We start from the raw sequence: 13,668 nt of genomic DNA, 5'->3' as shown, positions 1-13,668 counted from the left end.
AGCAATATCACAAAAGTAAATCTGCCTTTACTTACAAGTTCTTAACTCATTCTCCTGAACTGACGAATACAGAAAAATAAACAAATTTTGCATGTATTTTTAGCTAGTTCACTGAAACCCTAAAAAAATCTAACCATGAATCCTTAGCCTATGGTTTTCCTATAGCTTCATAAATTGTTTTCTACTTGGTCTTCACATTTCCAGGGAACCAGAGATCCCTAAGAGAACAGACTAAGCTAAGACAAAAAATGAACTCCAAGCACGATTTCAATATATTATTTATAGTTAGGCCACCCCTTCTCCATGCTGGCACAACATTCTATATATCCTTTAGCATACATTTCACATTTGATTTTAATTTCTTTACTTATCTATCTCCCTCAACATCATTCTGCAGTATCAATATTCTGCTGCTGACCTATATCGTAAGCACACAATAAATATTTACTACATGCTGTGAAAAGCACCTCCATTCACCTAGCTGTCCAAACCAAAAGCCAAGTGCATGCACATCTTTTACTCCTACTCCCTCAGGCCAATGCTACCTATTTGTTAAACACATGTAAACAAATGTCGCAAGTGTATGTGTACAGATATTTTACGTTCATCTACTATTTTCCAGTCTGCCACTAAGCTAGTTCATATCACAGTCATCTCTCTCAGACTATTCAACTTCCTAAACTGTCTGCCTACTTCCAGCCTTGTCCTCTTTTCAGTGCATTGTCCACACTTCCACACTGTAGCCAAAGTAATTTTTCCTAAACAGAAAATGTGATTGTCTCATTTAACCTGATTAAAATCATTCAACACTTCTATTCGCCTCCAGATCTCTGCACATGCTATTCCCTCTCTCTGAAACAGGTTCCCATACCCTTCCCTCTCTCACAACCTTGGCTGACTTCTGCTCATCACTCAGCACCTCAAACATCAACTTTATCCAGAAAGGCTTCTCCCTCCCCCAACCAAATCTAGGTGAGTTGGAAGCTTCCATAGCCTCTGTATTACTACCATTACATATTATTACACATAACTGATGTAAATTTATAATTGCCTATATATTTACCTATACACTCCAGCAGACTGTAAGCTGTGTTAGGGTGGGACAATATCTGGCTGTATTGTTCACCATCATAACTACAGTGACTAATACCAAGCCTTGGTTACAGTTGGGGGACTGATAAAAGATAATTATTCTGCCTCTGTCAGTGCCTCAATTTTTAGTAGTGAACACTGATAAATATATAATTTCATTTTTTAAAAAAATAAGTTTGATATAGTTCATTACAATACAATACCCCATTTAAAGTGTCCAAATAAATGGGTCTTAGTATATTCAGAGTTGTACAACCATCAGCACAATTTTAGAATATTTTTGCCACCCTAAAAAAAGGCATACCCATTAATAGGTACTCATCAATTCCTCTCAACACCTCCAGCCTCTGCAACAATTTATCTGCCTTCTGTCTTCACAGATTTGCCTCTTCTGGACATTTCATATAAATGGAATCATATAACATGATTTTTTGTGATTGGCTTCTTTCACTTAACATGTTTTTAAGATTCATCTTTGTAGCAATTATCAGTATTTTATTCCTTTTTTACTGCTGAATAATATTCCACTGATTCCAGTGACAAAATTTACTACTTTATTTATCTATTCAACGGCGGGTTTGTGTTGTTTCCATTTGTGGCTACTGTGAATAATGCTTCTGTGAAGATTAACATACAAGTTTTTGTGTAGCTATGTTTTCAATTCTCTTGGTTATATACCTAGGAGAATTGCTGGGTCATGTGGTAACTCTATGCTTAACCTTTTGAGGAAATGCCACACTATTTTGAAAATGGCTACACCACCTTATATTACCACCAGCAGTAAGGGTTCCAGTTTCTCCATATCTGCTATGGTTTGAATGTCTCCTCCAAAACTCATGTTGAAACTTGATCCCCAATGTGGCAATGCTGAGAGATGGGGCCTTTGGGAAGTGATTAGACCATGAGGAAAGAATGGATTAATTTATTTATGGATTAACAAATTAAAGGGCTAATGGATTAATGGGTTATCATGGGAGTGGAACTGGTGGCTTTATAAGGGGAAGAGAGATCTGAGCATGCTGGCACACTCAGTTCCCTAGCCATGTGATACCAGTGCTGCCTTGGGACCTTGCACAGTCTCCACCAGCAAGAAGTCTCTCACTAGATGTAGCCCCTCAACCTTGAACTTCTTAGCCTCCATAACTGTAAGAAATAAATTCCTTTTCTTTATAAATTATCCAGTTTCAGGTATTGTTATAAGCAACAGAAAATGGACTAAATACAATACCCTAGTTACTGTTTGTCATTATCTCTGTTTTTTATTATAGCCATCTAGTGGGTGTGAACTAGGTATCTCATTGTGGTTTTGATTTGCATTTCTCTGATAGCTAAGTAATTTCATTTTACTGTCAGCGCTATGAGGGTACTGTTGGTACATGTTTTGCTCAAAAGTGTATCCCCCAGTACTTACTAGTGTCTGGCTTACTAGTGTCTGTTAAACAAATATATAAAAGCTGGTATAGATTTCTTTTTCAGATGAATGTGTGGTGGGAAAGATGAATTGTATGTAAGACGTGAAGGTAAAAACAAACTGGCCTTGAGATACTAGTTTAGTATATGGAAGATTGATTATATAAAAAATAAGATACAGATCATATAAAAAGAAAAGTTATAACTATAGGAATGAATAGTATAGGAAAAAAAAGACAGACATATAAGAACCTTAGAAACATTCATCTTTAATAAAGAAAGAAACAGAAACTCAACAAGGGCATTCAGAAGACAAACCAGGAGGGAACAGGGTCATAAAAGGTTCAAGACATATCTGTTGATAAGTTACCTATAACTTACATAGCTTTCTTTCATAGCTATGTCAGCTTTCCTGACATACTGGGTTAAGTCCTCCTAGTAAAAACCTTCCTCTCTCCCTGTTTCTCTACTCTAGCATTTACTAAAATTGTAATCATTTGCTCATGCTGCCACCTCAACTAGATTGTACACACATGAAGGCAGGGACCACTGTTTTTAGAGACTGATACTGTGCTAGGTATATGGCAAATAATGATCTGTATGTTTGCATGAATGAGTTAATCCCTAATGTAAATGACTAACATCACATAAATGAAGAATACAAATATTGTTTAATATTTTTAATAACTTACATACTTCAAAACTTTTGAACATTAGAACTAAATCTTATGTAAAGAAAAAAGGAAGAATACTTTTTTATCTTTTCTATTCCCCAACTGCTTCTCTGAGTGAAATACAACAAATTTTATTCACACACACACACACACAAAAAAACACACAGAGTAACAAAGTAATAAAACAATTTTCCTATGGGTGTCTTACAGGGTATAACATCATCACATTAATGTAATAGACGTGTGTCAGCAGGAGTACTTTCAAGGTTAGTTTTTCATATTCAATACACTAGAAACTGTACTGAAAATGTCTTTTGCATAAACAAGCATCAAAACAGCACGTTAATTAAAAAAAAAAACAGCAGCATGTTATTTTGAGCAAAACATAAAATTTCAGGTGAGAGATCTAAGAAACAATCCTAAGAACACAATGTGATGATTGAGTAAAGCTGTACATAATATAATATTCACCACATTATGAAAGAGTAGAAAATATACTAAATGTTCATCACCAAAAGACTAGGAAAATAAATTTTGGGATGTATATGTGCATTCATACACACACATATAGTGGAATACTATGTAACCATTAAAAGGGAAAATCTATATTAACACGGAAACATTTCTAAAAATGTGTAATTTTTTAAAAAAGGTTATAAACCAGAAAATTAAGTATGATCACATTTACAGAAAATTACATACTTGTATAGAGATATATAAATGGGAGTTAAACCAAGTTATAAATGAGGTTACCTCCCGGTCTGCAAATTTGGATAGCATTTAATTTCTTTTATATTTTCCTACAATGTTTTAATTATTTAAATCATTATTCTTAAAATTTAAAATGATTTTTATTTGGGATACAATGCATATAGAACAATAAACAAACCTGAGAGTAAGCCATATTTAAAAATAAAAAGGAGATGGAGAAAATCATATAAAAGCCAACGTATAAGACAATGAAGACCTAATAATTACTTACGGCATTTTCATGTAAGTATATCACAAGATAAATAAAAATACTGAGAAGATCAGACATATAAAGACATTTTACTGTAAAAAATGATGAGTGAAAGCATTAAACAGCAATAGATATTTTAAAAGAAAAAAATTTGAATGTGATGTAAAGTTTTTATGCAAACTGTTGCATGTACTAGGAGAGGATATAGAAATTGCTGAACATGTCATCTGTTCAAATCTTTTAAAAAAAACCATACAAATTAACATATCTTTGAGAAAAACAATAGCTCTTAATGAAATACAGTATCATGATCTAGAAAAAACAGCATCAAAATCTTCTGTGGAAAACACAATGCCCACAAAAAAGACCAGGTTCACAAGCTATAACATTAACTTGTTTCATGCAAATCTAGAACACGAACAGAGTATATTAGGTTAATCGTAAAAAAATTCTGAAGCATATTCAAGTCCAGACAATGTAAACAGAGTTAACTAAAATCCAAGATGGCCTCCTTATAATCATGTTCAAATTAAGAATAAGTTCAGAAAATATCATTTAATCACTGACAGTATTTATTAATCATGATTACTATCTCGATCTACCTTGTTCACCAGACACATCTCCAAATGACATTTTCAACATTAAAAAGCTCTCCTGAAAAAAGAAATAAATCTCAACATTGAGGATATTTAAAAGAATGTTCTAGAACTGAAGCTCCAATAGAAGAGCCCTAGAAATGTTCTAAGCAAGAGCATAAATATTAAGTTTATAATCACCTAAAATAATTCTAAAGGCTAATATAATATATAACTTTAGTATATTTACTACTAAGTAAAGGTAATTGAGGTATGTATGTGCTATGTTTTAACAGTCTGTCCATGTAAATACACTTTCCTGGTCGGGTGTGGTGGCTCACGGCTGTAATACTAGTACTCTAGTTAGCCAAGGCAGGTGGATCGTTTGAGCTCAGGAGTTCGAGACCAACCTGAGAAAGAGTGAGAACTGTCTCTAATAAAAATAGTAAAATATTAGCTGGGCATGATAGCCCACGCCTGTAGTCTCAGCTACTCTCCCGTAGTCCCAGCTACTCCAGAGGCTAAGGCAGGAGGATCGCTTGAGCCCAGGAGTTTGGGGTTGCAGTGAGAGTGAGACTGTCTCCAAAAAAAAATTTTAAAATTAATGTTTTAAACATACCAAAAAAAGAAATCCATGCTGTCTCTTCTAGTCAAAAAAAAAAAAAAAAAAAAAAATACATTTTCCCACATGGTTACTAACCTTTAAGAGAGTGTCAATTAACATGACACAAAATGTAATCTCCTTTGCACTATGTAATTTTAAGAAAATGGCACAAACTTTCTACAACCTTATGATTTTACTGTTAGAGACCATGTTAAACCAAGGAAAAAAAAGCAATTTCAGCTCAAATATGAGTTAATAATCAAGTTAAAATAAAGCTTTTTATTAAGTGAGGGTCTCCCTGCAGAATATCTCACTCAACACACATAACACATTTAAATAGATTACTAAAAACGTGACAGCTGAGGAATGCTTTCACTTCTTTCTATGGTTTCTACTGAATGTTATTTCAGAAATGCCTATATAACACATGACAACGTGGAATGTCTCCACCCATGAAAGAGTATTTGAGTCAAGCACGCACACTTAGGGCAATAACGTGAACTCAAGTTTGTCTTTTTGTGGTTAGCCAGCACAACAATGAAAAGACAAACAACCAAAATACTAATAAGGTCAGAAAATACTGACACAGAGGGATCTATAGTGAAATGTTATTTAGAAAAAAACATTGTGATTAAAAAAGGATTTGTATAAAGAAATTCATTTTTAAAGTCAATTACTTAAACTCAGCAAAATTCTACTTCTATTAGTAACCAGTAATATATTCCATTTCAAAAATAAATATATGATCCTGATAAATTTTGACTATAATAATGCCTACCTTTATATCATAAGTATTATAAAAGTTTTATTAGAACATTTTTAATGTTTGTTAGTACTGTTATATTTACTAAAATTGTCCTCATTTTGTTTTCTATGAACTCTGCTCTTCAAAACATTGTATTGTTTACCTTGCATTCAATTTTTTTAAATCAATATACATTTATTGTGTACCTGCTAAATAACATACAGTACCAAAGGGGATTTAAAGAAAAATGAATCAAAGTCCCTACCTTAAGGTTACTTAAGAGACTTCTTTTCTATAATATCCCAGGTATGAACGTGCCTATAATTTATCTCTAAAGAGTCAAATATGTGCATGTATATATTTTTAAAATTTTATTGTAAATGAATATATAAAAATGCCTAAAGCAGTAATTTTAAACTTTTATTAGGATAAAGAAAAATCTAAGTGTTTAAAGATTAAACTCTATGTCCTAAAAAAAGGAGTGTTTTTGTTGCTACTGTTGTATTCGGCACATAATGGTCAGTCAAAGACAATCTTGGCAGTTCCTAAAATTTAGGACAATTCTGGGTTCTAAGATTAATTTAGATATAGTACTACGGCATTTCAATTACCACAGAAAGGTCTTTAAAGTGTTGGCTAGCTAAAACAAAAATAGATGAAGAAAAAAATTATACGTATGTGTTTTTCTTTTAATTTTCTGCTAATTTACAGGGAAACCTCCAATAACCTCTAATCACCACCATAATAACTGAAAGATTTAAGAATACTTTCTCATTCAGACTTAAAAGAAGATACCTAGCAGAGTGTTAAGTTCGGGCTTTGAAATCAAACAGATCTGCATTAGAATCCCAGCTTTGCCATTTATTATCTTGGTAACCTTGAGTAAGAGAAAAAGGACATTGTGAGAATTAAATATTATTTGTAAAAGCACCTCTGTGCTTTTACAGCACACTGTAACAAAACACTGTGAATAAGTCATGGCTACTATGTATCCAACTCTACCTCAAAATAAACCCAAAATGACTGTTAGAGGTCTTCAGCCTTTCAAAGGGGTATACCAAAATACAAATACCTATCTTTTCAACATGATTGTGGAACCTCATGAACTTTCAAAATAAAGGTGGAGTAAAAGATGGTAATTTTTTGCAGGCATGGAGGCAATGAAAATAGCAACTTCATAAAGTGTCAAGAAGTAACATGTTACAGTAGTAACAAAACATTATTTTGCCCCTCCCCCTAATAAAAGGTTTCTAAACAATTATCTTCAAAAAATCATCAAACAAGGTTCTTTTTTTAAGTACCAGTACTTTTCTTATGTGAACGTATTTGTAAAATGTAGCAACAAATGGATGATGAAAAAAAATGTCCTCTATTCCATCCAGTGTTTCTACCTGGCTATACTAGAAAATGCTCAGTCACAGCTTGTAGCTGAAGCACATGAAAGATGGTCTTGGTTATGACACCTCAAAGTCAAACCACAAAACTGTTGCCAGGAAGCACAAAGGCAGCAACTGCAAAAAAAGCATTATAACAGCAGCAGTGTGGGCACTGGTGCCCTATCAGCACACCCCATATATGGTTAGGGTTGTCCATTTATTTGTAGGAAGAGGCGAGTTTCGGGTTGGGAGGTTTTTGTTTTTTATTTGTTTAGGTATGTTTTTTAAAGGGATATATTCAATATTGAAAGGATGATTTCAATAAAAGGTTTTGAGAGCCACCAGCATAAAGTGTTACAGCTTTTCTAAAGAGAAAATTATACAGAAAAAGAATTTACATAGTACATTCTTTTAAACACAAACTTTAATACTATTTATAAGTGATGCAATAGGTTCTTCCAAGATATTAATAGTCCCCATCAAAAAAAGGATAAACAGCTATAAACTATAAACTTTATATTCATATTTATCATAATAGCAATTAAATTATTCTCTAACAAGCAATTCAAAATTAATTGCTTCCAGTTACACTTCACATCTTGAGGAGAAAAGACTACATAAAAGTATTCCTTTTACTGACAAGAAGGAGTATCACATATTTTACAAAGAAGCTTCAATGGCTCCCTTAGAAGTCAAATTTGTATTTTAAGAGCAAAGGATTTAATTCTCAACTTATCTACAAGTCTGTCTATATTGAAAAGTAAAAGGAAAACTTTTTATTTTAAAATTCTAATAGCATAGAACGTGGAACTAATTCTACTTTGTATTCTTCTATAGGACCTAGCTCAGCCTCTTATGAATTAGTTAATTAATTAATGACTCAATTGGATATAATATTTTTCTATCACTCAACCAAGATTTAAACTGCTTTAGGACATTTTAATAGAAAGGACATTGATATTAGAATTTTTTAAAATCTCAAGATATTAAAAAAAATATGCCCTGAAAATCCACAACATTTTTAATTTGTTTTATAAACACACAAGTTCTATTACGTCCAAGAATAATATTCTAAGTATCTGGATGTGAAGGTTTCAAAGATGTATCGCACAACGTACAAATAACTGTAAAACTTCATATCTATGATATGTGGTAAAATATAAAATTCAATAAACCTTTAGTGAGCACCTACTATGTGCCAGGCTCTGGAAATATAAAAATGTGGATGACTAGATCTTCACAGTCTTCCAGGGAAGACAAACTTACAAACACTATTTGTAAGAAGTGTTTTATCAGTAGAGGAGAGGCAGAATATAAGGTACGTTGAGTGAGAAAAGAATGCCTCTCCAGTGCCATATAGTATTATACAAGTTAAAAGAACAGAAATCCCTTATCGCTGGCAATTGGGTTGAATCCTGAACAATGACTAGGATTTTGATTGGCAAAGAAGGAAGGGAGAATATAAAAGTATGGCTAAAGGCATGGAAATAAAGATGATCTACTTCAAATGGAAGCAAGTTAAGCAACTTCCATAAAGTAAAGGATACAACACAGTGGTGATATATCAACCATAAGCTATATGATGAAATGTTTTAAATATAAATTTAAGGACAAGAGTGACACAATTAAAGTGAAATTGTTAAAAGATTAATATGACAGCAATATGCATGCTGAATTGAACAGGGAGAGGACTGAGGAGGGGAAAAAAATTAAGGTATTACTATATTCCAAGGATAAAAAATAACAAAGGTATGATAATAAGAGTGGCAAGGAAAAGAACTGATGCAAAGGTGATTGTGAAGAAAAGAACGAGCTAGAAGATTGGATTATATGTAGATAAGGGGAATGAGTGAACAGCAACTAAAATATTTAATTTGATCTAGAGATTAATGACATCATTAACAGAAACAGGGGCATCAATGAGAAGAGGAGGCTTGGTGAGGAAAGATGTTTTGTTTTAGACTGAATTTAAAGAAATTCCTGACAATCATGTACAACTAACAACTGAATTCATAATATTCAGACTGAAAAAGGATGCTGGCAAAGACTAAAAATATAAAAAAAGGTATGTCTAAACTAATGTTAAGTGATAAAAGTAGACTGTAAAACTGAATTACAAGTATGAAAATCTATGTTTGAACAATAAGAAATCATAAAGATTAACGTAAATATACTAGTTGCCATTCTATGGCAAAGGGGGTGGGGGCCTGTATTTACTATATTACTACTCAAAGACATATTTTTCAATATAAAATCATAATAAATGCAATATTTCATTTTAAATCAATACATAATCAGAATAAAAATGGAAATGAGGGATTGGAGCTCTGCAAAAAGAGACAACTGGAAATTGGTTTGGAAGTCAATGGCACAGAGCAAGGAGATTTAAGGTTTTTAAGGTTAAAATCAAAAGGCTAAACCCAACACTGTTGGAAGACATCTCAGTCCTGCATTGTATGAACCAGTATCAGTAAGAATCAGCAATAAGGCATTCTATACATAACCCTATTAATTTCCTAAAATCTTTATAAAGTATGCCAAAATACAGATACAATCACATACTATAAAACTCTAACAGATAGTTACAAAATCAAAAGCTCATTATTGCCCATTGATAAAAATGAAATTCTACTCTAGACTCAGTTCTAGAAAAATCAGAAATTTGTATCTTTGTACTATTTCTAGCTGTGGGGGTGTGGGGGAGAAGAAGGACTATTCTAGAGACCAAGATAGGAAACACTGGTTTTTCGCCAATATGGATGACTTATTTCTATACAAAAAGAATAGCTGCAGACTGAATATCTTTTATAATCTTGAATGAGAGAGCACCTTCAACCAATTAATAAACTTTTAAGTATAAGCTGTTTATATTAAAAATGGAAGCAAAATATTAGATTAAGAAGCATATACATGTGTTGTGAATTTCCTAAAACTTTTCTCCTGACAATGAAATTTAGGACACTTCCTCAAAACTAAAAAAGTAAATGAATATTCAAAAAAAACTAACCAATAATTAATCTGGTAAAAACATTTTAAGTATTCTGCAATCTTTTGAAAGGTTAAATTAAAGAAACTATTCACAAACCATTAAACAAATCAGTGGGTCATTTTATTATAGTTTTTATAATTTAACTATTTAAAACAAGCAGTATTCAACAGGTTTCTTAAAAGGTTAAAATTTCCTTGTGTTTTTTTAAAAACAAGTTTTATTTATCATCTTTCACTACCTGTCGTCCTAAATTTGCCCAAAGTCAACTCCTTGTTCTCATAGTCACAATGGGAAAAAAGTACGAGAGTTGATAAATGAGAAATGAAAATGAAGAAAACGTAACAAAAATTTTAACGCTCAATATTTTGGCTTCACTGATTTAAGGAATGTGCAGATAAATTACAAAAAGATATTATGTAAATGGCATAAACTTAGAAACTCCTGCTTAAGTGCTTGTCAACTAAAACAAAATACCCAATAAAGACTATATCTACAAAATGCTAAATTAACCACTGTAATCAATTAATCAAGAAGACATTGGTAAGTTTGACAATTCTTGCAATATGTGCAAATTGACAGGAGAAAAACAGATTTTAAGAAGCCCGCTAAATGTAATGTCTCTTCCTGCATAAACCAGTATTACATTAATATAAGTATTACAAATTTTCCTCTTCCTCCAAGCTAATACAATCGGGTTCCTCCACAACAGTAGTAACTTTAAATTTCCATTTGATAATTTTAATAAAACATATTGATGTGAACCATTATCCAAGTATCCTCAGACATACAGTAATAACTGTCTTTCAGAATCAATTTCTCACTAACGTGTAAATTATACTTGAAAGAAACTTGAAGATTCTTCATCTTACATAATTACAGTACTATTTTTAATGCTAAAAGTTTCATTCTCAACATGTTTTTAGAATCTAGAATTAGAGCATAGCATGCCATAAACTTCAGTCAAATAAAAAGTTTGCTATGCATTAGAGAATCTAAATTAATGAAATGGAGAAAGAGCTAAAGACCATGCTACATTTTTACTGGGTGCCACATTCTGAATTCCAGATTTGTCCTGCAATTTGTCAGTCATTTCAATCCATGCAGTTAACTTTGTAAACAAAGGCTATATGCCAAATTTGATATAAGAATTTGATTAAATAAAACTTAAAATGGTCATTACTTAAACAGGAAGGAGTAAAAGGAAAAATGTCACCACACACCTCTTTTAAAAAGTCAAGTTAATATTCATGAAATATAAACCCTTAAGTTTTCAACCTCCCAAGTTTTTGGTACAGTATTATTCAAAATAAAGCTACAATCTTCCACATACAACCAAGGAAACTTTGAGATAGCTTTCAAGTCTTTTCATTGTAAGGGGAAGCTATTGCTGTAAAGCCGTTTTCTAGCAATTTCAAGTTGCCCACCAAAAAACGTAAATTGTCTATGTCTAGTCACCTATTATCACCACTTTAAAAACTGCTTTTTATGCAGAACTCTAAGTGGTTGTGTTGCTTTTGGCCTGTTAAAGGCAAAGCAACATTATCTCTGGATTGCCAACAGTTTCTCCTTATTTGGCTAACATTGGGAGATCCCAATCAGACTACTATAAAACTTTAACATGCACAAAGCATCCATTTTGAGAAAAGTTTCTGACCAGCTTTCTTTTTTCCCACCCCCCTAAAAGAAAAATCAGAGCTCGGTAACTGGCTTTGAAAAGAGTGTTATTCTTCTCCTTCTAACCACAGTGCACACCTCAGGACCTGGGGCTCAAGGATCTCTGACACTGCGGCAAACTCTTACAGTATCGGACTCAATACGTTCCGGTCCGGAGGTGGGCAAGCCCTTTAGAACGCTCCCTTACTCTACCCACTTCCATCTCCTCCCTGTCAGCCGGTGCAGATTAGCTAATTACACCCCGTTTTCCCCTCCCTAGTCACTAAGAGTAATAAAGAAGAAAACAGGAAATCGTTCGTTCAGTGCATTCGTCTCTGGGCTCTTGATTACTATTACTATCATCATCATTTGTAACCAAGTCCTAAAAAGTGCAACAAATCCAATGTCCACCTACAAGCCAAAGACGTCCAACCGCCCAAGCGTCCCTAACGCCCCTTGTTTTCTTCAATATCCGTCCCCCAAATAGATCACTGACACGGGGGCCCAGGCACAACCCAACTACAACCCCTCCCTGTCTCGACCCCAAATCCCAGACACACATCCACAAATGGCCCTGAGGCCCCAAGACGACTACAATCTCTTTTCCCCTATGCCCCGGAAATCACCCGGTTCCCAACTCCAACAGCAACTGGTCTGAAGGGGGCCCCAAACCCAGCGCCCTCCCTCCACCAGTTCTCTCCCTCCCTCCCCGTCGGGAAACCGCCCCCTCATCCCGCAGCAGGGAGTCTCCTGCCGCCCCCAGCCTCAGGAGGCCGAGAGCGGAGAGCAGGCCCAGGCCGAAGGCCGACGAGGACTCTCGGGGTTAGGAGAGCCGGCGGCGGGGTGCACAAACCTGGTGCAGGGCAGTAAGTCCGTCCACATTGGCGTAATTGATGTCGGCGCCGCGGTGCAGCAGCTTGAGGACCTCGTCCGTGTCGCCGCTGGAGCAAGCAGCCAGGAAGACGGCGCCATCGTCGAACTTCACCTTGGTCTTCTGGCGCTTCACCACCGGAGGCTCGAGGTCCGTCTCGGAGCCGATCCAGCGCTTCAGCTGCTCGTTCCGCTTCTGCTTCGCGTCCGCCATCTTCATCCCCTCTCCAGCCGCCGGGTCTTCTTATCGCGAGGGGGGGAGGAGGGAGGCGGAGAGGGAACAGAGGCGAAGCAGGGGGTGTGTGTCTGTTTCTATGAGTGTGGGCCAGCGGAGGGCTGGGAACCGGGAGGAGACGCTCGAGACTTCCAGTATCCCACAGAGCACTGGGGCGGCGCGCCCGGCCCAAGCGGACCTCCCTTCCTACCACAGAAGCCCTCCCGCCCCCGGCACGGCCACCCGTCACCGGCGGCCAATCTAACGTAACTTCGCGAGATCCGGACAGGGAGGCGCCCTTCGGCCAGTGCGCATGCGCCCTAGGCCCGCGCCCGCTTCAGGAAGAGCGCTCACGCGAACTGCGGCGGGGGTGGCCGGGCCACCGGAGGGAAGCGGGTGTGGCTCGGGCCGCTCGGCCTGCGGGGGCTGGGACCAACCTGGAAGGGAGGAGGCAGGGAAGGAAGGTTGTCCTGTCCAGCTGAGGGCTCCCAGGGTTCCGGAGGCC

General features: G+C 35.6%; 1 protein-coding gene across 1 annotated transcript in view; it reads right to left on the bottom strand.

Annotated features, from left to right (window-relative positions):
- The window catches only part of PPP1R12A (protein phosphatase 1, regulatory subunit 12A), a 212,931-nt gene extending 199,494 nt beyond the window's left edge, over nucleotides 1-13,437 (bottom strand). The window contains exon 1 of the mRNA XM_012656311.1: nucleotides 12,933-13,437. Within this exon, the coding sequence (XP_012511765.1) occupies nucleotides 12,933-13,169 (237 nt within the window). The 5' untranslated portion in view covers nucleotides 13,170-13,437. The remainder of the gene's footprint in view (nucleotides 1-12,932) is intronic.
- Between the last annotated feature and the right edge of the window lie 231 nt (nucleotides 13,438-13,668).

The sequence above is a fragment of the Propithecus coquereli genome, unplaced genomic scaffold, assembly GCF_000956105.1.
Source record: "Propithecus coquereli isolate 6110/MARCELLA unplaced genomic scaffold, Pcoq_1.0 Scaffold50, whole genome shotgun sequence".
Lineage (NCBI taxonomy): Eukaryota > Metazoa > Chordata > Mammalia > Primates > Indriidae > Propithecus > Propithecus coquereli.
The sequence above is the reverse complement of the archived record's forward strand: the minus strand, read 5'-3'. Positions and strand labels throughout refer to the sequence as shown.